This window comes from Eschrichtius robustus, chromosome 9 (assembly GCF_028021215.1).
Source record: "Eschrichtius robustus isolate mEscRob2 chromosome 9, mEscRob2.pri, whole genome shotgun sequence".
NCBI classification, from domain to species: domain Eukaryota; kingdom Metazoa; phylum Chordata; class Mammalia; order Artiodactyla; family Eschrichtiidae; genus Eschrichtius; species Eschrichtius robustus.
Window position 1 is genome coordinate 113,899,268 of NC_090832.1, and position 23,823 is coordinate 113,923,090.

A 23,823-nucleotide genomic window follows, 5' to 3' on the forward strand; every position below is an offset into this window, starting at 1 on the left:
ATAAGCATTTATTTAGATTTAACATATTTTAATATTGATATTTCATGAGACTTCTTTTGTCTCATTCCTTTCTTCTGGATTTTTTATTATTATTGGTTTTTATTGTCTAGCAATTCTTTCAGAGAGAATCTTAAGGTAATAAACTTCAAAGTTCATTTCCATTCTAAAAATGTCTTTATTTCTGCCTCTACTTGAATAACAGTTTTGTTGGGTGTAGAATTCTGCAAAGTTATTTTCCCTTAGAATGTTGAAGATAGCCTATTGTCTTCTTATATCCTGGGTTGCTCACAAGGAATCTGATGTCAATGAGATTCTTATTCCTTTGTAAGTAATCTTCCTTTCGACTCTGACAGCTTTTAAGATTTTCTCTTTATTCTTGATATTCACAGATTTCATCACAGTACATATTGGTGTGTGTGTGTGTGTGTGTGTGTGTATCTGTCTTTCAGCTAGTGGATCTTTAATGTTCTGAGAAATTTCCCCATAATATTTCTTTAAAGGCTTCCTCCTCCCCAAATTTTCTCTCTTTTTTTTATTCCAAAAATACTTTTAAACAGATGTAGGAACCTCTGTATCATCCATATATCTTAAATCGCCTACTTTCCATGTCTTAATCTCTGCTCCTAATGGGTAGCTTTGGTCTTGGTATTCTTCATTCCTCCCTCGTCGGCTTTCTGTTTTTCAGGCATTTCTCACAGTACCTAGTCTACCACAGTTTACATATCTTTTCTTTCCAGTTATTTTATGCAACATTTTCTGTTGTCCCTATGGATTTGTGATAAAGAGTGTACGTGAAGGTTATAGGTATAAACTGTCCTCAGTTTACCAAGTTAAATACCTTTCCAAGTTTTGTAATATTTGTCAACAACACTCTTCATACACAAGCAGGACCAAATTGTGGTCTGACAGGGAAGGACGAGCCGAAGAAGTGGATGAGGAGCTTGGGGAGTTAGTGAGTCTTGTGCTTGTAGTGGCAAAAGCTGTGAAGACCCAGCTATGGTGGAGTTGAGAGCAGACACACACAGGCTGAATAAAGACAGGGTGTGAGAGTGTGGAGGTCATCACAGAGGGTCCAGTGGCAGGAAGAATTGAGCAAGTGACAAGACATGAACGTTGACAGAAAAGGAAAATCCGAGTTTTGAGTTTATAAGTGGAAAAGTCCCCAGTCCTGTGGGGATCCAAGGATGGGTGATCTCTGGATGGGTGATTTAGGTTCTGTGGAAGAAGAATCAGAGAATCCTGAGCCTCAGACTTAGAGTGGCCACCTTCTGGAAACTGATGGGACAAATGTGAAAATAACAGACTTTATTTGAAAATTGCTATTTATAAAAGTTGTACTTTGAAAGACAGCTTAGCAAATATAACACATCAGTAGAAAAATCAGTGTGTGTTTCATGAAATGCATATCTGAGTATACCGATCCTTCACATGATAATGAAGCAAAAGGTAGCTCCCTTTCAGCATCATAGGATTTTGCTGTACCCTTTGTACAAGATTAGTTTCATAACTTTAGACCTCTTTAGTCCACAGATATACCTTTCTTACATTGAGACAGCTTAATTCCATACTTGGAGCACTTTCTAGTTGTATATGAATTTCATCTGATCATAGTAGAATGCCACCACCCATAGAAATGGGTCTTAATTCTCTCGTTACTGTATATTTCCCCACACATATTGTGGCCATATTATTGTCCCGAGAGACATGAATTCTCGTGACAATTCCCGAGAATTTTGGGGTTACTGGCCCCAAATTATTTGTATTATGTGTATTTCAATTTACATAAGAATTAAAGGGAGTCTCAGAAATCCCAAAGTAACAAGCATAATATAGCGAGAGCAAATTAAGTCACTGTAGTGAGACCTTGAGCATTTTATTACTTCTTACAAAATTTCAGTGCCTCTAGCACTTATCATTTAAACATTTCAACATTTTTGCATTGTTTCATATAACCCTGTACTGTTAGTTTATAAATCAATAAACACATACAACTGAGAGGAGACAACCAGTTGGAAGGAAATGACAGGTGAGTTAGAAAGTGTAACTAGTCCAGGAATTGAATAGAAGGGTTATCTTTGAAATTCAAATCGGGATCAGGGACCACAGATCAAGAAGGAGCAAAGTAATCAGCCTGCAGATGTTTAAACTTCAATATGGAAAAATGTCTGTGTCTCAAGTACAGGAGGAATCACAGTTGGTTATGGCTGAAACAGGAGTAAAGGGATGAGGAAGAAGGTGCTGGAAAGCCATGACTTTCTCAGACTGAAAGTTATCAATTTCTTTATGGATTGCTTTTTTTTTTACTTTTTATTTTATATTAGAGTTGATTAACAATGTTGTGATTGTTTCAAGTATACAGCAAAGTGATTCAGTTATACATATACATCTATCTATTCTTTTAAAAATTATTTTCCCATTTGGGTTGTTACATAATATTGACCAGAGTTCCCTGTGCTATACAGTAGGTCCTTGTTGGTTATCCATTTTTAATACAACAGTGTGTACATGTCAGTCCCAAACTCCTATCAATTTTGTAAGAATAAACTTAAGTACCAAGTAGATTTAAGTACCACATGAAATAAGGAATCCCGTGCTGAAAAATGGTAATAGCATTTTTAGTACTACTTAAAATAATGATGATTATACTCATAATCGGTTAAGCAGTTGCCATCTGCCTAAAACAGTCGTACTCAACGTCTGTACATTATCCCTCCTCATTAAAACAACCTGGTGAGATAAACATGGTAAAGTTTTTTTTTATATATGATTAAAAGAACTGAAAAGCTAAATTAACATCTGGTGAATTTCCAAAGAATAAACAAATAATTTGAAAATTTTGGGTTAAATTTTTTTAAAGATATTCTGCTATGGTGGATCGGATTGGAGATGGGAGGATGGGGATTGTAGTTTTATTTCTTTGTTATGAGTTTTTAGTGATTTTTTTTGTAGCTCTATAAGTTTTGCTTTTTTTCAATTTTTGGAAACAGCAAGACTGAAACTGAGAAAAGAAGAAATTAGTTTGGTTACTGGGACTGGTTTATAAGGACTGGCATTTTAACAAGATTTACACAAAGAAATTATACCAGTAGTGAAGTAAGTAGCAGCCTTTACCAAAATGAAGCTGCTCATCTTTGCAGACGAGTCACAAGTAACTAATGGTGGCACATTTAAGTGATTAAGTTGCACAAAGAAAAAGATCTCTGAAATCATGGCTGTGTACTGCCAGTGACTTGGTTAGCTTTTCAAAATGATTTGATTAGGATACACATTATAGTGTAATAACACAGAGCAATGTATTAAGTACTTTGAAATACGTATGCTATTTTTTTCTAGGCTATTAGCCAGACCTCATTTTGTACTTTGCTCTTACACCTTGAATATCACACTTGTATAAAAAAGCATAGTATTTTTTTTTCTTTTGAAAGGCTGTGGCGATATAATCTTAACATCAACAGATAATACAACAAAGCATTATTGGTTAAAAAGGAAGGATAAAGAATGTACCAAAAAGAATTATGCAAGATGTCTGTAACTTAAATTAACCCAAAGAAAGGATCATTCCCATAATTATGTTTCAAGAAAAAAATTCAAGTAAAGTAGTAATTTAAATCTCCCTTGAGTTTAAATTTACATTCAGGCTTCACCTCATAAAAAATTGAACACACAAGTGGAATTAGGACATTTTTTTCTATCATAGATAATGCACAGCATAAAGACTCCAGGGTTTCTAATTTCTGTAAATAATTACTCTGTCACAAAGCAGAGGTAGATATTTGAAGTAAAAGCAATGAGTTGGAGATTAACAACCTTCTGAAGGACACGTGATGCCTGCATATTAAGTGTGAGTCTTTTCTGTTTCCACAGAGCATCTGTACAACCACCACTGCATTTTTGCACTTTTTCTTCCTGGCTTCATTCTGTTGGGTTTTGACTGAGGCGTGGCAATCATATATGGCTGTAACTGGAAAAATTAGGACGCGGCTTATAAGGAAACGCTTTTTGTGCCTTGGATGGGGTAAGCATATTAATATTCTCTTTTGTGCTCTTGTTAAAATGACCTTGAACACTTCTGTAATGAATGAAGATGGAGAGTGTGATTATCCCCAGGCTACTTTGTCTAATTTGATATGTGGAAGTGGAAATATAGGAAGCTGGTCATATTTGAACATTATTTGAGTGTTTGGAACTTTAAAAAGGAATGAATATTAGATGATCACGTAGCTGGTCGGTTGATAATCAATAGTGCCCACGTGGTAGGAAATGAGACCTGAGGTATCTACAGGCAGGACATCAAAGTGTTCTCTACTAATAGGTTCTGGAAACACAAAATGTCTAAAGATGTTCAGGGCTCAAAGCATGACGTTCTAGTCATGTACACTAACCATGTACTGTATTCCCCACAAGAAAACTCTGAGGAGTCCATTTCAATAGAGCTATGCGCGTCACAGGAGAAAGCTGTTCAAACTGTGAATGAAACCTCATGGCTAATCTGTGGGGTCCTCAAAGGAAACACAGAATTGCTGACGGGCTGAGGATGAATTAATTCTTCTTTAGGAAAAGTTTCTCTCACATTGACTTATGAAATGGACATCTGGAGGACCTATGCATTTCAAGGGACCAATTCTAATGTTTAATTGGAATTAATAAATTGGTTTAATTATAATTAATTAACTAATTAGTTTAATTCACTTAAGAAACTAGTTTTAGGGAAAAAAAACCAGGATTTTTTTCTTATTTGCCTTTGAGTTTCAAAAGACCTGCACTAAAAAAACCGGGGAATTTTGGACCAAATATGTAACAAATACCTAATGTACCAGAGACTGGAGAATAGGATGCTAGAGGGACCCTGAAAAATTACAAATAAGTGGACATATTACCATACCAGAATAATTCATGCTGGAAAAAATAGGACCAAGAACACGAAGATTATCCATCAGTTTTCAGCTAGGGGATGTCATGTCTGCACAGGGAAATGGGAAAACCATTAAGAAGAGATTGGAGAATGTAATGTACTTACAGTTTCTTAAAATTCTTGTCTGGATTTCATGTTAAAGACCTTCTAAAGTTGAATCAGGAATTGATTAGGTCCAAGAACTATAGTATGCAGGGAAATGAAGACTTTCCTTGAAGTATAAAGAGTAGCAATTTTCAGGAAGATAACTACCTTATTTAACATCATTACCAAAGATGATATTGAGGAGAAGGGTACACAGCTGGTCTCCAGGGTGACAGCTAATATTAAACTACTCTGGGTAACAAAAAAGCTAAACCAATGGTTCTAGACTGTCAGGAGGTCTGGGAGTGGGCAGAATAGTGGCATATGAGTTTCATGATGGCAAAGTGCAACATAATAATTTAGAAAAATTTTTAATCTAAATTGTATGGAATGAAGACTATTAGCTCTTCAGCTAGGACCCAGAAGAGAATTTTTTTCTAACAAACTCGGTCTGGTCGATCAAAAAAGTCAACTATATGAAAAAGGAAGAAAAGAAGGAGAAGAAGGAGGACAAGAAAGGGGGAGGAAGAGACATTATATATATAATTATAGACATACATATATTTACAAATATATGTGTGTACGTATATATATGTGTATATACACATATATATATATACAGAGAGAGATATACATATACACATACATATAATATCATATATATGCAGAGAGAGAGAGAGACCAGCATTTGTTTAAAAAAACATGATGTGTCCCTCAGAGGTGGTCTTTACAGTTCCCATCATTTAAACCTCGTGAAGGAACGTGATGTCATTTGAAGATTCCCGGAAGAGAATAAGGAAAAATGATAGGAAGAAAGAAGATGGATGGAGGGGACACAGGAAGATGATTAGATGATGGATTTTTCAACCTGAAAACACAAACATGGACTTCCTGAAAAAAAGGCATGACCGGATAAACCATTAGGTTAGACTGAACCCCATTCACCAAACACAGGGAGTTTCCATTGAACTTGAGCAAGGTAAGCGTGATTCATAGAAACATAAACTAAAAGATGTCAGGTCGGAATTGGTGCAGGAATGCAGGCACTTGAATGCCAAGAGGGACAAAGTATTGCCCGGAGTGATACCTACCTTCTTTTTTTTTCATGAAGAAAAACTGGCATAAATTCCCTGAACTTTGTTCAGGATTGTTAAAGGAGGATGAGCAGGAAGCCTAAATATCAATTCCTCGGGCCTTTAACCCTGTTCCTACATTCTTGTTATTATAAGTAAATCATAAAGAATTAAGTGATTTATTCTTTCTATCTTATTATAAGTACAACTTGATGTGAATCAATATGAGGCCAACTGAATGTTCCATTTCTGTGATATTCCATCACACCAGAACATCCAGTTTTTGCCTTTCTGATTTTATAAATATAAATTTCCTTTATAAGAGTGTAAACCCCTAGGGGAAAAAACAATAGATATACTAAATCTCTGTTATGAGTTTCCTTTAGACCCATGTCAAATGCGATGGTAACCTAGCAACATCAGAGAAATGCGCTGACATAAAAACCCAGCTGTCGTACTCATGTTTTTGTACTTGGAAGAAATTTTGTAATGGAAACATACTTTATGAAGTGATTCATCTGAAGGTAGTTCCTCTGATTTCAGCACTCCAAGTTTGTTCTGGCTTTGCTTGAGCCAGTGTGCACAGTGGTTGTAGCTGAATGTGAAGTGTGACAATGCTTTTCTTGCAGGTTTACCAGCATTAGTGGTGGCTACATCAGTAGGCTTCACCAGGACAAAAGGATATGGCACTGATCACTAGTAAGTCTGTCCACGGTGATAAATCTTGTTTATAATTAAGTAAATCATCAAATAGGCTTCATTAGTCTTGGCTGGCACTGCTGATGGCTTGCACTTTATCACTGAGTCATTAACAGTGGTATAAGTCACATTACTGAGGAATGATGTAAGTGGCTTAAATGCACAAAAGTTAGACATTAAATGCTGCAGGACTATTCAGAATTCTTGTTTCAGTCTCCCATTTCTTTGTAAGACCAGTGTCCTTAATTTCTAAAATATTTCAATATTTACTTTGCATGTTCAATCTCAGATACCTTTTTTAAAGAACTGGATAAACCTTGACATGTTTACATTTTAGAACATGATTCCAATCTGAGCTTCTGATTCACAGATGATGGTATATACTGGTAGCCACCAAATTATGTCACGTTAGTTCAAGTTTTGTTGCTATGTTAGGGTAATGCATATTGGAACCTGTAGGTCAGGGACTCAATAGACTCCACACTAGAAAATTCCTGGGCTATGGAAGAAATTAGAAGGGAGAAAAAGAGATGTGGCATCAGCCCACCCTAATCAGAGCTGGAATACTGATAACATTCTATGAGAGAATTTATAAGTCAAGACTACATTTAATATTTCAAATGTAAAACAATGCACTTTCATATTTTACTTCATCTGCTCTTTCAAGTTGAGGAGACAGTAGAGAAATGAGGAAAGAGATGTGCATCTTATTAGAGGCCTACGTCTTAAAGGGAGATGTCCTGTTTAACTGTGCTCAGGTTTGAGATAGGAATCGTTGCTAATGAAGCCCTCCAGTGGGTACATCCAACTGGAGAGTGTGCCAAAAGACACCACTTCACCTGTCACCCAAAAGAAACCTCCAAAGAACTGCAAGAACTCATGTCATCAGAGCACTTGCTTTTCTTATGCAGTCTACAGTACGGAAAATCTCCCTGGTAGCATATGCTGTAGAGCAGTCCTAGGACAGCACCATTACCTTTAAGCTATTGCTTTTCACAGTAGCATACCTCTTTTTGAAAGGCACCATGTTGGGGACATGGAAAGAAGTAGGATTATAGATGGAACAGTTCCAACTTTCAAGGAGTGTATGATTAACAATTAATACAATACGATGAGGAATGTATCAGTTTGGAGATGAATTTACACAAAAATACAGTAGAAATTGAGTGGCAGTCTCAGAGACACCAAACTGAAGCATTCTATCAGACTAAGGGCTTTTTCTCCAGGTATTTTGTTTTTAAAATAGATGTTAAATCGTTGACCTCAAAGTGGGAAAGTAGAATTTTATCTATCTGCTGTTATGGCCAAGGAGCAATAACTAGATGCAGACTTTGAATCCACACACACACACACACACGCATGCACGCACTGATTTACATAGTAACATTCACCTTATTAAGTGTATATAATTCTGTGAGTTTTAACAAATGCGTAAGTCATGTAACCACCACCACAACCAATATAGAAAAGTTCTTAGAAGAGAGAGAGAACAGTTATTGTTAATTGTTGATTGTTGGTCATTTTAGAGGCAGTCTGCTGATTCTGGGGACTGAGAAATAATATGGAAAAGGTCAGAGGTCAAAGGCAGGTGCGTGAAATGGTGGGCGTGGCTGCATCAAGAGGACCTCTTGACGGCCCTCTGCTCTGAGAGAATGAGTCTTTTTACCTAAGCGGTTACCATGTCTCTATCAATGCAAACCTGCATCTCCTGGTGAATCTAGTAATTGAAACAAACACAGCTGTATTTCTTTTTATTCAAAAGCTTATCTTCAGTGATTTTTTTAGTAGTCTAGGAAAAAGTAAAATTAGAAGAAAAAAAAAGCATGCAAAATGTAGATTATCCGTTCTTTGCAATGATGGTTTTTAAACCAATGTCTCCCACTATCTCAATGGCCTCAAAGAAGAACAGGTAAATGGCACGTATAAGACTCTAAAAACACGCTGTTCTTGCTTCAAAGTATATTTGAAAAATTCCATAATGGATGTAAAGCAGCATTTTACAAAACTTAATCATCAACTTTGTACTGAAAGTCAGTATAAAAATCTCACTGCAAGAGTAATTTGTCTAGAATGTTTTAACTGCCCGACAGTAAGACCTTATAATCGAAGCGTCTTTTCTGTGAGAGGTATATAGTATTTCTTACTCATGAAATGCTCTAATTTTAGCTTTTTTCCACATCTTCTGTGCTTTTTTTTTTTTTTGAAACTACAAACCTTTGAAATATGCCAAAATTCCGAGTTATTTGTATCACACTTTAGTGGTTTAACCCTTATCACTAATTTTTGTTAGTTTTTATCTGATGTTATTTTCAGCTGCTGGCTCTCCCTTGAAGGAGGACTTCTCTACGCTTTTGTGGGACCCGCAGCTGCTGTTGTCCTGGTAAACACCGAAATCAACTTAGTTTGTTTTCTTAGCAAAGGAAGGCTACCTCGTTTCCATTAGAGCGACACTTCCGTATTGTGTAGAAATTTTAAAGTTCAACAAATCGTTGCTTAAATTTGAATGTTGACTGCTATTCAGTCCTTTATTATGCTAAAATATTCTTATTTTGAAGGCTGAAGAATATCAAACGTGGGGGTGTGGGATTTCTCTTACAGGAATTTCACATTTGTGACAAAGTTTAAGTTTCGGTAAATTCTTCCTCATTAATGTATAGAATTTCATCATTATTATTTCAGCTTCACACTACTCTGTATGAGCTACATAGTTATTAAGATCTCTTAATAATAACTGTGGCTGATACTAAATAGCAACAAGAAAATATATGTTCGTGGGTCAAAGTTTCTTAGCCTCCGTGCTGCAGACATTTTGAGCTGGACATTTCTTTGTTGTGAGGCTGTCCTGTGTATTTATCAGCACCCTTGGCATCTACCTACTAAATACCAATAATACCCTTCAGTTGTTAACAATCAGAAAATGTCTCCAGACATTTCTCAATGTTCTCTGGGGGCAACATATCCATATGTTATGCATAAGGTTTACAAATTTTTCTTTTCTGAATCAGAAAATAATTCCTTTACATGTTTGTTTATAGGAACATGAAAATTTCCCACTACCTGCCTTTCTTTCTTTCTCTCTGAATTTATTGATTACAAATCTTTCTTGCCTAATAAATCTTTGAAAAATGTTAGAGAGAAAAGAAACAATCTGAATTAAGTACAAAGATCCATTTCGCTGTACAATTAGATTTCTAATTGAAAAGTTACCCTTTGGTTTCTTGAACGATTCATTCAATAAATTGGAAGCTAGCGATATCTTTCTTAATAACTCTGCATGACTTTTCTTCCTTTAAAGCTTGTTCTTCCACCTCTAAATTATAAGAGAGCAGGAACTGTTTGTGATTCACAAGAAAAAGAAAATCTAGGCATGAGGGTTAGAAGAACATAGGGAAAATGAAACTATTGCACACATTTTTGTCTGCTGCATTAAATTCTTATTTAATTAATTGAATTATTTCCCTAGGCTACTAGGTTAACATACCTATAACCGTAAAATGAAGAAAAAAAAGTATGTGTATAATTGAAAGATAAAAGGTCTTTGGAGTGGTGATGAATTCCCTCATGATTAAATTGTAGATTAATAGAATCCATGGAATACACTTTTTTTTTTTAGTTCAGATAATAGACGTACAAAGATGAGTAACTCTTTCTCTTGATCAAATGGTATCTTGTAAGGAAGCTATGAAGAGTGACACCTAAGTTCTTACCTAATGGGTGCTTTGGATCTTCCTTACACCAGTAATTCAGTAGATTTCAGCTTTATGTTCCGTCTGCCCAAAGCATATTGGAGAAGTGGAAGTTTCTTTTTTTATTAACTGGTCATCCTGCTTCATTTAAAACAGAAGTTTTGTGAACTACTAGTTTCAGTGTAAAGGCTTCACCATTTGCATTGGGGATCGCACCAAGATTCTTTTGACCATGGAGGGTGAGGGGCAGGAAGGCAAAAAGGAGAAAATATTTTTCCTTGATTATCTATCTTGGTTCCAGCATTGTACTGGATTCCTTTATCAGGAAGCGCTGGTAGGTTGGAGAACCGGGGGCACTTAGAATAAAGCTGCTACATATAGACCACAGTGGGGCTTCCCTGTTGGTCCAGTGCTAAAGAATCCACCTTACAATGCAGGGGACGTGGGTTCGATCCCTGGTCAGGGAGCTAAGATTCCACATGCCGCGGGGCAACTAAGCCCGTGTGCCACAGCTACTGAGCTCTCGCGCCTCAACAAGAGAGCCCGCGTGCCACAACTACAGAGCCCACGCAACCTGGAGCCTGCGTGCCACAACTAGAGAGAGAAAACCTGCACGCGGCAACGAAAGATCCCGCATGCCTCGTGGAAGATCCCGTAAGATCCTGCATGCCGCAACTAAGACCCGACGCAGCCAAAAATAAATTAAATAAATAAATAAATAAATAATAAATCTTTTTTATAAAAATAGACCACAGCAATCTCTACAGCTTTTTACAGTTTGACTTGAGAAAGACAAATATGTGTGATTTCATTTCAGCTGTAGTATGCAAAAGACCTTTTGAGTGGATGAGAGAGTCTTAGAAAATGCTGAGAAGTGTTCAGTAGGGCACATTGTAAAAATTAGTGTTAGTGTACATCTTAAAGGATGCTGCTGAGTTGAATAGCCTTTCTCCTTTGTCTCCTTTGTCTAGAAAAGCATGGTGCATTAAAATGCTCCCCACCTCATGGGAGAAATAGCTGCACACTGTGCAGAATTGAGGCGTTCTGTTCTCCTAGCTGGGAGCAACGACAAATCCTTAGCACCTTTGGATGCCAGGGCTCACCCTAGCCATACACTGTGAGACAAAGTCTTTTGATTCCCAGGCATAGGGTAAAACTCATTGACTAATTTATTTTATTCAAGGATGACTCAGAGAGAAGAACGCCAGCTTGGCATAGTATGGCAATTTAAAAGTTCGGCAGTTGAATGTTAATTTCCTCAGTGTTAGCTGCAAAGCATAGAAATTAAATGTGCTTAATGCACTTTAAAACATTAAAGTCACACACCTTTCCAACTCATGAGAATCCTTTAAGAGACAGACACTAACACCACTGTTAAAGTGTCCCGTTTTCCTTTACACACTTGTAAAATATTTGAGAAGTGCTTCCTATCACTACCATTGTGAGTATATAATTCTGCCGAGGTTGTGAATGGATAAAAGTGGGTTTTCAGGAAAAATCAGGGACCTGATTCCCTTCAATATCATTGAAAGGCCAACCTTTGTTTCTATTTGACAGGTCAACATGGTGATTGGCATTTTGGTATTTAATAAACTTGTTTCAAGAGATGGGATCCTAGATAGAAAGCTGAAACACAGAGCCGGGTAAGCTGCAACTGGTAGATTTTGAAGGGTCTTTACCAGTGCATCCCACACTCCAATCCCAGGTCACCGACTGCATTTGACTGTGCCTTGAATTTTGTTCTTGACAAACTGGTGTGTATGGTAGATTCTGCCATTCAAGTTTCCAATGGGCTATTCCTAAAGAGGTGTGACCAAAATCTGAAAATAATTTAAAAGACCATTAAGAAAATCTGGATTTGTTTGTGCATATTGCCTGTTTGTAAGATAAGAAGATTAAATATTAAGGCTAGCCTTGAAATGCTTGTCCTTGGGTGAGGGTTTCCAAAGACCTCCTAGTTTTAGTCACAAAGGACAGGAGGGTAGATTGAACATAATTTCAGTATGGGACACAAGAGAATCAGGACAAGCAAACCTTAGGAGGGCAAAATATTACATTTTCTTTGATTCATTGTATATATCTGAAAAAGTCTTCACTTGAAATAATCACTGCTGAAACACTATTCTTATCATATGTATTCATTTTTATGACATGTTCACTATAACTTGCTACAAAGAGTTACTCATAATTGTCACTTGCACATTTTAACCACTTATAAAATTTTGAAAAGCATCTCCTTTAATTTTACTGTCATTGTAATATCACCATATCTAATGACTTAATAACATTTCATGAGCAGGTTGATAGCAGCTTTTTAAGGTTATATTGTTAGCTCATATAAACTTGTAAAAACTTGAATGAAATATTAATGCCTTTGAATTTCCCTTTGTATCATTTTTTTATAAAAAGTTTATAGCTTTCTCCTTTCTGTTTGACTGTACTTTCATTCAAAACGTAACCCTTAATTGTTCTCATTTCATTAATAATTTATGTATTATTTAATAGGCATAGTATTTTATCACTGACTGGTGGGAATTTCAAGTCCTTTGTGTATTTATAATCTATGTAATGATTTATAAGACAAGATAGTCCAGGCATTTTTTTTTCCTAGTAAAAGACTAGGTTTAATGGCTTTCAGTATAAAGTTGGATATCATTCATATCAAGCATTAGAACTTACAGTGATGAATATAAACATCATTGTAGGCTCCTTTCTGAGGGGGAATCACTTCCTATCTAGAGACTGTCTTCACTTCAGATGAATCTCTAAAGCAACTTGAAATAGGCAGACTTGAACTTGTACAGACACTGAGCTTTCTATACCATGTGCACTTGAAACTGTCACACTATTACTCATTAGTCTGACGTATGGTTAGAATTGGAGCAATAGCTACTTCAGTTATTTCTTGCGTAGATTAATCATGTTAGAATAAATTGTTCATATTGGTTACTGGATATAGAAACTCAGTTCTGCCACTAGTGGTGCAGACTTGTATAATTATTGTTTTTAATTGGGGGATGGAGTGGGTTAGTGGTTAGGATAAAGCTTTAAAATAAAAGAGAAAGCCACACTCAGTATTTAGCTCTTCAGTTTCCTAGCTGTGTGTGTCTTTGGGCATGTTATTTCATCTTTCTGCAGCTCAGTCTTCTCAACTGTAAAATGGGGATAATAACTCTCGCCTCATAATAGAGTCTATGAAATACAATGTGTATAAAACTTTCATTAGAATTTCTAGAAAATAGCAAGCACTCACTCAGCAGTTGGTGGCTATTGTTATGATGGGTGAAATGAAGAAACCAAGCTGGACAGTTTGCTTGCAAAGGACCCTGAACTTCTGGCAATCAAGCATCCATCATTCCACCATTCATGACACTGAAGTCAGAAAAAGAGACGAGATTATCAGAATGAGCTTAATGCTAAGGATTTAGTAAACTCAGTCAGAATTTTTTTCTCATTTGATTATTTTATACGTAACATCCAGTTTGATTCACAGAGCTCTTTGTAAGAGATAACATAGGTTTAGGAGAAATGACAACATTGTCATATTATGAATTTAGAAATTATCCATTTCAATCTACATATTAATTTTTAAACCTTTATTTCTAAAAATATCATTAGAAGTTACACCTGTTTTAATGGAAAAATTGAGTCAAACAGTTTTTGGGTTTTTTTTTTTTTTTTTTTTTTTTTTTTTTTTTCTGGTACAAAGGCCACTCCTGGAGAAATAGAAATGATGTTAATACAAGTTGTAAAAGCAGAATGCTTGTTACTGTTCAAAGCAGAAAAACACTATTAACAAATTAATGACTCTAGGCTTAAAATTTTTTTTCTATAATAGCAAACATTATTTTAGCTTAAAGATTGAAATTTGCTCTCTATTCCAAAGTGTGATTGAATATCTTTTTTTAGAAGATATGAGTATTTGCAGCTAATTTTTAGTTCACAGAGAAGCAGTGGGGCCAGTGATAAAGACTTCAGGGAAGAACAAATAATCAGAATTATCTAAAGAAACATTGGGCAGGAAGCTAATTGATTAACTTAACAATTGATCTCCCTAATTGTAAATATTGACCATTTCAGTTTGTGTATATATACATATATATATATATATAAAACAAGTGTTTCTTTTGAAACATTATTATTTAATTAGAATCAAATATGGTACCAAGATGTTCCTCCTCCCATTTTATCTACTTCTTCTATTTCCTTTCTTCTTTTTATCATCAATTATTAGAAACTGCCAAGCATATAGTTTATGCTCAATAAAGATTTATAAAAGAATGAGTGAATGAATATTTAAATAATAGTACAATAGTTTGATAAGTTTTGTAATACCCAAACTAGATTAACTTTTTCTAATACATAAAGTGTATTTACCAAGGGGGAACTTATTACAAATATCAACACATATAAAATGATAGTTGGAAAGAATGAAAACAAGATACAATGACATGTGTCTATTTAGAACATCTCAAGTAAAGTATTTCATTTTCTCTTTTTTTTTTTTTTTTCTGCAATGGAACTTTCTCATCTACCATTTTAAAGTATATATTGTGGAGACGACTGGTCTAGGCCTTCTCCTGGGAGCAGTTTCACACACATCGGCCATTGGGGCATTCATGAACCAAACTGGGTAGACTATTATTACTTCTTATTTGGAAAAGTCTGGACACCTGTGGCTAGTACATATGCCCTGGGTTGAAACAGTAAAATGAACGGTTTAGGATCATTCTCCACCCCCATATCTAACTCTGAGAGCTTTGATTTTTCTCACGGGATCTATGGATCAATTTACTTAATAGCTTCCAGATTTATCATCTCATCCAAGTGCAATTCACCAGTGAAGGCACCTCTTTGAAAGAAACCAGACTTTCTGAATTAGGAGCCCCTTATGACTTTCTCTGTTCTGCCATTTTTATTTTACACATGGTAATACAGGCCCACCACAATATTATTTTTATGAAAAACCTACTGGGCAAACCTATATTTTAGGCATAAACATCACATGGGAATGGACAAGAGACCACAGAAAATTATTTCAAAGTGTTTTGAAATTTGATTCAAGTAATTCTTTTTTGTTTTTTCCTAAAACGATAGGTTTCTAAAAACCAGTCATTTTCAAAGGACTTTTTTCTAAAGAAAAATGTGTCAAGTTTTTCTACATAGTGTGACTTTGCTTCTATGAGATAGTAGATTGAATCTGAATTTACCTGCAATATCCTCTAGACTTGAATAGATCATTTAAAAACTATTAGGTTGGAGTCTATGACAAAATGTGCAGAAAGAATATTTTGAACTTGGTGACTATGTTAAATGTGTTTTATTAAAGCAGAAAACTATCACTCTTTTTATTACCAACTAATATTTCATCAAATTTCATCAGCCCCTATATTCAGATCATCCTAAAATATAGACAGTACATTGATGCTATAAGAAATTTCCAAATATGAATATGTTGAGATAAAAGCTACATCTTCCACAAATGACTAAAAGCCTAAAATACATAGCTCCCTATACTGGACTTCTGAGATACATGTGTACATTTCAGAAGGGTTTAATTGATATTATGTGTTTTCTGTAAGTGACATTGAAAATCTTTGAAGCTAGGAATCCTTACCTGTTTGATTATCAAGGGTCTGAATAAAGGGTTTTCACTGTATGTCCACACAAACACATGCTTTGGTTTAACTCAGTGTATTGGGCAACTTTGATCTGTAGACACAAGGGCCATTTATGGTGTAAATGATGGAAATATGCTTTGCATGTAACAAAGGCCCATATTATTAAGCGGTGAATGTTACAAAAATAATGTGTAGTGTAAATGCATCTTTAACACGACCGAGAGCGTTCTTCTTTGATAAATATACTTTTCTGCATGAAATCGTATTTAAAAGCTAACTTGCAGTGGCAACTTTTTTTTTGGTGACAATTCAATATTTTGTTCTTTTTGTGGGTGTTCTGTTTGTTTGCAGTCAGATGAGTGAGCCTCATAGCGGTTTGACGCTCAAATGTGCCAAGTGTGGAGTAGTTTCAACAACAGCTTTGTCAGCCACCACCGCCAGTAACGCCATGTTAGTCCCAATCATTTACATCTTCTTGTGACAAATCTTTTACCGTGCATGTGAGAAAATGCTACGATGGAAAAAAAAAAAAATCGTGTTTGCTAATATTAGAGCTAAGAGCATACTTAAATATTTATAGTTTGCAACGGCTTTTGTAACTATTGTGAGATTGTTTACCAAAACCTAAATAAAACTATCGAATGTTATCTGCTTTGTGGTTTCCAAGTTAATGTCTTGGTGCCACCTACAAGAATGCTTTGTTGAACTGGGGTATGGTTATCGCCTGGGGCATACGTACGTGCAGCTACGTAATGTCGCTTCCTCTGTGTTCCAACAGGGCGTCTCTTTGGAGCTCCTGTGTGGTGTTGCCCCTTCTGGCTCTGACGTGGATGTCTGCAGTTCTGGCCATGACAGACAAACGCTCCATCTTGTTTCAAATACTTTTTGCCGTGTTTGATTCATTGCAAGGCTTTGTGATCGTCATGGTCCATTGCATTCTTCGGAGAGAGGTGAGAAAGATCATTCTGCAAGAGAGAAGAATGATACTTAGAGGAGTATTTTCCATGTTAACAAATAGGATCTTTTCTTTTAATAACTTGATCTTCAGGTTAAAGCTGGTCTCCTCTAAAGACAATCGTTTGGGAGTCAACGCTAAAGAGAAATGCTAAGGCAAAGTTCAAGGGGGCTCCTTGGACTCTGAAAGTGACATATTAAAACAGATGGGGTGATGCAAGGGAAAATGCAACCAGAGGTACCAAGAGCCAGGGACAGTGGGTTCAAGAGAGGCTATTATGAAATCATAGGTGTAGATAAGAGGGTGGGCAGCGTACCTGTAAAATGTAATTGTGATGGTATTTCTTAAACCTGTTCCTTAACTCATGCTTCTACACACAGCATAACCCCATTCCTCATACTTAACAGACTTTGGTTTAGAAAGAAAATGTTGAAAATGAACGAGGGGTTCTTTTGTCTCTGTACTAAGGTGCGGTTAAGGTTACTCAAAGGGGATGATTTTGATATGGATGTCAATGCTCAGAAAATACAAAAAATGGACACAGCGGAGCGTGATTGGGCAGCAATTGTCCCCAAGGACTGTAGGTCTATAATCACAGTGTTTCTCCAGGTCCTGGTGAGGTTTGTTGGCAGCAGTGAAGGAAAGAAGTCATCCTTCATGAGACACTAACCTGCACCAAATCCATCCAGATCAGTGATGGAGTTCAGACTTGAGTTGTTTAGGGATAAAATATTGTTTTCCAACTGGTGCAACGATTATTCTGAGTGCTTGCAAGCACCAATACAGTGTTTACAAGGTTTATGAGTCATTTGAGCATTTACTCTGGGGACGGTGGTGACTAAAACACACAGTGACACAGTGCCATGCTAGTAATTTTGAGAAGATGGTCTCCACTGTCATTTTGCATTATCTAGCTTGTTTGACAACTTTATTATGATGTGCACATTGAAAAAAGACACATGAGCATCTGAGTATACATCCCATAGCTTTCACAGTGATGAGTGAAGGTAAGCACAGGTTTTTACCTCATTTACCAGATGAGGAGAACAGTATTTCTGAGCTACTTTAGTATAATACAGATGTCAGCAATAAACCCACATGTGTATTCCAAGAACATCGTATGATGAAAAACAATGAAAACAGAAGAATGACTTCACATTGCAAGGGGAAGGGGGGATTTCATCATTTAAAAAATCTGATCTAGCTCTTCATTACCAAGACATCACAAATTTCTACCTAGAATATCAGCATTAAAAATCTTCCAAGTGTTGAATTTTCTATAGACCAAAGTTGCTTAAAAGTTAAAAAAGAAATTGAGCTATGTTCTTCTCCAACCATAACTATCCTGAGAGTCTGCTGTGCTAATGTTATCTCTAATATGTTAATGTTATCTCTAATATGTTTATGTAACAAAATTGTTCAAAGTGTGTAGACACATAGTACATTTTTGATTGATGATTAAGGATGAATAGTGTGGGCTGTAAGCAAGATCCATGATTTATCTGCATGAGATTTTCAGAAGATATTAATACTTTAGGTGTTAAAGAGGAAAAAAATGTCCCAAATCTAAATAAGCCTCTCTTTTTCTTCAGAAATAAGCTCTCTAAAAAGCCTTGGGCTATGATAAAAATATTCAGGTTTTAAAGTGACAGATATTTTGTTGGCTGATTATCAAAGTTGTGCTGCTTACATGAAGAAAAATATTTGGCACAAAAATTCAATTCCATCAGAACTTTCCCATACTTGCTAATTGGACTAATAATTATCAAAAACATGATTTAAGGGTAATTAAATCATATAATAAATGCTTCTGTTAAATAGGTGTCTGTAAATATATATTTTCTGTATTAATTGGGAATAAGAATATGGATATTGGTCCCGTTATTATTGCATTTTCAATGATTAGTTCAAATTAAATAATTTTATAGCTGATAAATTAATAGCAGAGTGTCATGTCTCTCATTCCAACACTGAAATGGAAACTTGCATATCTAGTATTTTTTCATTGACCCTTAAAAATACCCTGTAACAGTGCTATAAATACACAGAGCAGATTTCAGTTATAGGCAAGTCTCTTTCAGAATTCCTCAGTGGAAATTGTTACTGAAAAACCAAAAGAACCCTGTTTAAATTTTGCAAATCCCAAAGACCACATCATAAGGATGTCTCGCTGAATTCATAGAAATTCTTTCTGACCTTCTAAATGTGTGTTGCCCGACACCAGCAATGGGTCTATCTCATATTACCTGTGATCACACTGCCCTAGCATTAACCACAGTTCAGGAGAATAAGGCATCTTTCCATATCCTTGCTATCTCCTGTGAACAAACATTTCATAAAAATAGACCAAAGCAAATAAACTCAATAGCTACCTGTAAAATACTGTATAATGACTCAAATCTAGTAATCTACTTGATAATCCCATAGGAGATGCTAGGAATACAGTTTTATCTCTACTGCTTTCTTCACTTTAAAATATTTTCATCACAATAATTCAAGATAATTTGTATGGATTTTTCTTTCTTTCTTTCTTTTTTATTTGTTTAATATTTTTGGTGTTCTTGCTGTATGCCAGCACCTAAGCTAAATGTTTATTTTTTTAATATTTATTTATTTATTTGCCTGTGCCACACGGCTTGTGGGATCTTATTTCCCCAACCAGGGATTGAACCTGGGCCCTCGGCAGTGAACGCACAGAGTCCTAACCACTAGACTGCCAAGGAATTCCCTGGTCTGTTTCTTTCTTAAAAGTATATAAACAATGTAAGGAATATTTCCTTCAATTTAGAAAGGGACTGGGTACAGATAAGCATATTTCTGTTTCTGTGTATTTTTGATACATATTAACATAATATGGTTGTTTGTAGTCTTTAATGATTCATCCAATATGAATTCAAAAGGCTTTGGAAGCAATCTAAGTGTCCATCTACAGAGAAATGGATAAAGAAGCTGTGGCACATATATGCAATGGAATATTCCTCAGCCACAAAAAGAAACGAAATTGAGTTATTTATAGTGAGGTGGATGGACCTAGATTCTGTCATACAGAGTGAAGGAAGTCAGAAAGAGAAAAACAAATACCGTATGCTAACACATATACATGGAATCTAAAAAAAAAAAAAATGGTTCTGAGGAACCTAGGGACAGTACAGAAATAAAGATGCAGATGTAGAGAATGGACCTGAGGACACGGGAAGGGGGAAGGGTAAGCTGGGATGAAGTGAGAGAGTGGCATGGACATATATCCACTACCAAATGTAAAATAGATAGCTAGTGGGAAGCAGCCGCATAGCACAGGGAGATCAGCTCAGTGCTTTGAGACCACCTAGAGGGGTGGGATAGGGAGGGTGGGAGGGATGGAGATGCAAGAGGGAAGAGATATAGGGATATATGTATATGTATAGCTGATTCACTTTGTTATACAGCAGAAACTAACACACCACTGTCAAGCAATTATACTCCAATAAAGATGTTAAAAAAAAAAAAAAGTCAAAGATAAAACAACAAAAAAAGGCTTTACCCATATTGACTTTTACAGTCTTCTGTGAAGCAGGTGGGTGTGCACAGAGGGGAAGAGAGCCTTGCAGTTTAAGGAGAAAAGAAATGAAACATTGTAACTGTGGCATTTTGAATGTGATGTGTGCGGGGCTTCATCCATTTTAAGAGTGGCTTTGCTTTCAGTGGGTCGAATTAGAAAACCTTAATTATTTCACGTCAGGAGGGGAAGGAGAAAGGATCACCCTACTACCATCTCAACTCAATTATATTTCACTTTTTTTCTAAAAAAGCAAATTGATTCTTTGACCAGCAGTTTGTTGTGACCTCCAGAGCTGATATCTTAATATTTCAGTTTCATAAAATGTGTGTTCTTGAAGTACAGGGTCTTCTTCTGAAGCCCCTTTCTCTTTTGAATTGCTTTAGCAGATGTCACTGACAGAAGTGAAAACACCAAGAGGGAATAAGAATATTTTAAAAAATTAAACCATCATCTGATTTATCACAACACCTTACTTTCAGCAACAAACCTAGATCTTGGAAACTAATACGTGTCATACGTAATGAGACAGGATCTAACAGAACAAATATAGGTGCTTCCTTCATTTAGCCATCATTTCTTGAGAAGAATTCATTTGCAACAGGCACATGGCGACATAGCCACTATTTACTATTCTCCACATTGCTATGGAAATTCTAACTGCACAAGAGTTATGAAAGCTTTGAAATAGTTCCTGTTGCTAGGAAACCACTTTCCTGGTGCCTGTACATTCTTCTCATCTCTCCTGTCTCTGGCTGTGCCTGGCTCTAAGACAGTCAGACAGCTTGATGTCGGAGGGGTAAAATAATAACATGGTAGCACAAAATAGGCTACAATAAAACCCCTTCACTGAGAGGAAGGGAAAAAGGAAAGTACTTAGATGGATAATTTTGTTGTATCGGTATATGAGGATGCATCAGTCACAGGGGCCAAGCTCATCTTTTCTCTTTCCCCAGCACTGACAGGAGAGCCAGGCTCCGCCAGAGGAGGTCCCAGAAGTTTCATCCAAACCTGGGAAGTGATTTTGTAGCAAATGCTTAAAATAAACATGAACAGTTTTTTCTTTCTTTCTGTTTCTCCCACTCCCTTCCACCATTTTTTTTTTCTGTCAATGTCCCATTTCGTCTTATTGTTTTCATAAAAATACAGATAAACAAAATTATTTCCAAACACATGCCAGTGACTATATGAAGCAGACAAGCCTCCTTAGCTATCTCATCTAAAACCAATATTCTCCCCAAATCATTTTAAAAAATAAATGAGGCCCGTAGTGGTGAAATAACTAGAGAGCAATTTGAAAAGAGGTCGTATCGCATACAAAAAAGTTCAGATGGAGAGTTGCATGAATCTCCCAGCTTGATCTACAGGGAATTTAGGTAGGACTCGTGACCACGGAAGAAGGTACATTGTACAGCCCCCTGAGGAGCAGGAGCTTCAGTGGGTTTTGAAGATGGGGGAGTGGGTGATAGGAGACTTCAGAACTTAACGGGGTTCTGCTTAAGAAAGCGAAAGTTTCAAGTTGAGGAAAATGGAGAGAGGGTACCGGGCATACGACTTCCAAGAAATGAAGCCTGTGGTGAGTGGTAGAGAGTTGACTCTCCTCTGAGACCACCTGGGGCATGTGGGGGCATAAAACAAGTGGAGAGATTTTTTTTTTAGTGGCTCTGACTGCAGCACCAAGAGAAAGACAGAACTGACGACATTTAAGGGCAGAGCACTAAGTTATGTTTTAGAGCTTTCTCCTTGGGGTGTGCCGCGGCCTTGGTGAGAGGCCACAGTGTGCCATGAAGAATAGACTTTAGAGAGTGAGTGAGTTGCCCAGGGTGGGGAGCGTTAGGGTTTTGTCCTTGCTCGGAGGGAAGTTGGGTTAAAGGGAGAGTGAGGTGGGTTGCTAAGAGCTTTATCTTGGTTGGGCTGAATTGAAGCTTTCAAAAGAAATACATTTAAAGATTTTGTTTGTTTGTTTTGTTTTTAATAAGATAGAATGTGTGTCTGGAAGTGGGAGGATGGCTAAAGCTACTGCAATAAAGCTGGATTTTAATCGGAACAGAGGGTAGGAAGCACAGAGAGTGCCTTTAAATAGGAGCGTGGACAGGACCCAAGGAAGGACCATATAAAGCCCTCTATACTTTTCCCCAGAAATCACCAGCCTCCCTTCACTCAATAGTCATCTCATCTCTTAGGCAGTAAAATATGTCTTATATCTCACTCCAGATCAGGTTTTCCTGATTGGAGCATAATTGCAATTATGTCATGAATATTACTATCCATCTTAATCTGCATGTGTGGTTCTCCAACTCCATACAGGAGGTTAACAAAAGCATGAAATCAGATTAGTACAATGGCGTCAGTGAACAAATGAAGACACAGAGAGCTCATGGCAGAGATTGGCAAACTCTGGCATGTCTGCCAGGTAGCACCCAGCCATGGCTTACTGTTACCCAAAATTCTTCGGAGTGCCTTGGCTGCATGGAAAGGCAAATCTCACCTCTCTCTTTTTGCAGACCCCAGGGTCCCAGCTTGCAACAGTGTTAAACTGGTGACAGGAAGTTGAGTATGTTTGGGATAAAGGTTTAAAATTAATATAAGTAATAAGAGGTCATGAGTTAAGTTTTTATTTTCTGCCTTGACATGGATGGCACGAGGCTAAGATGAAGTATCTTCAGTGAAGGCATGGGTGGAGGCATCTGGTGTATGACTTCCCTTTCTTTCTTTTCTCTTCTGCATGCAGAAGAAATAGTGTTACATTTTTTCAGATCATGTATGTGAAATGCTGTCTGGGGCAGCTTATGGGACCCCCAAATCTGATACAAAAAAGAGTAAAAGCTGTGACAATTTTGAGACTAAGTGAAAGATCCTTTAGGTGTTAGAGAATTCCGATAGAAAATCATTAGGACTGAAATTTGGGACCGAAGTTCATATTTTCTCTTCAACATATAGCAAATGACAAACCATTTTTGTTCATTTCCTTTGCTATCAGAGGGGTCAAATAATATTTTAATAGTGTGTAGTCATTCATGGTGCTTCTGTGAATTGGTATTATACACATGAAATTGACAACACTCTTGTTCATTTAATGGTGAAATTATATGAAATTTCATGTAATTAAAAACCATTTGTACAGATGTGAATCAATAGAAACAATAGTCGATATTAGATTCAGAAAATAACCAGAACATTTAAGAAACTCCTCTCCTCCCAAGCTAACAGTCTCAAAAAATTACAAGAATGTGACTTTATTTCTTTTCTTTGCTTAAA

At 36.4% G+C, this 23,823-nt stretch overlaps 1 protein-coding gene across 1 annotated transcript in view; it reads left to right on the top strand.

Annotated features, from left to right (window-relative positions):
- Positions 1–23,823, top strand: part of ADGRB3 (adhesion G protein-coupled receptor B3) — a 784,426-nt gene that overhangs the window by 724,208 nt on the left and 36,395 nt on the right. Inside the window, exons 19-24 of the mRNA XM_068550879.1 lie at positions 3,865–4,015; positions 6,699–6,768; positions 9,082–9,148; positions 12,012–12,097; positions 16,427–16,525; positions 16,854–17,025. Coding sequence (XP_068406980.1) covers positions 3,865–4,015; positions 6,699–6,768; positions 9,082–9,148; positions 12,012–12,097; positions 16,427–16,525; positions 16,854–17,025 — 645 coding nt within the window. The remainder of the gene's footprint in view (positions 1–3,864; positions 4,016–6,698; positions 6,769–9,081; positions 9,149–12,011; positions 12,098–16,426; positions 16,526–16,853; positions 17,026–23,823) is intronic.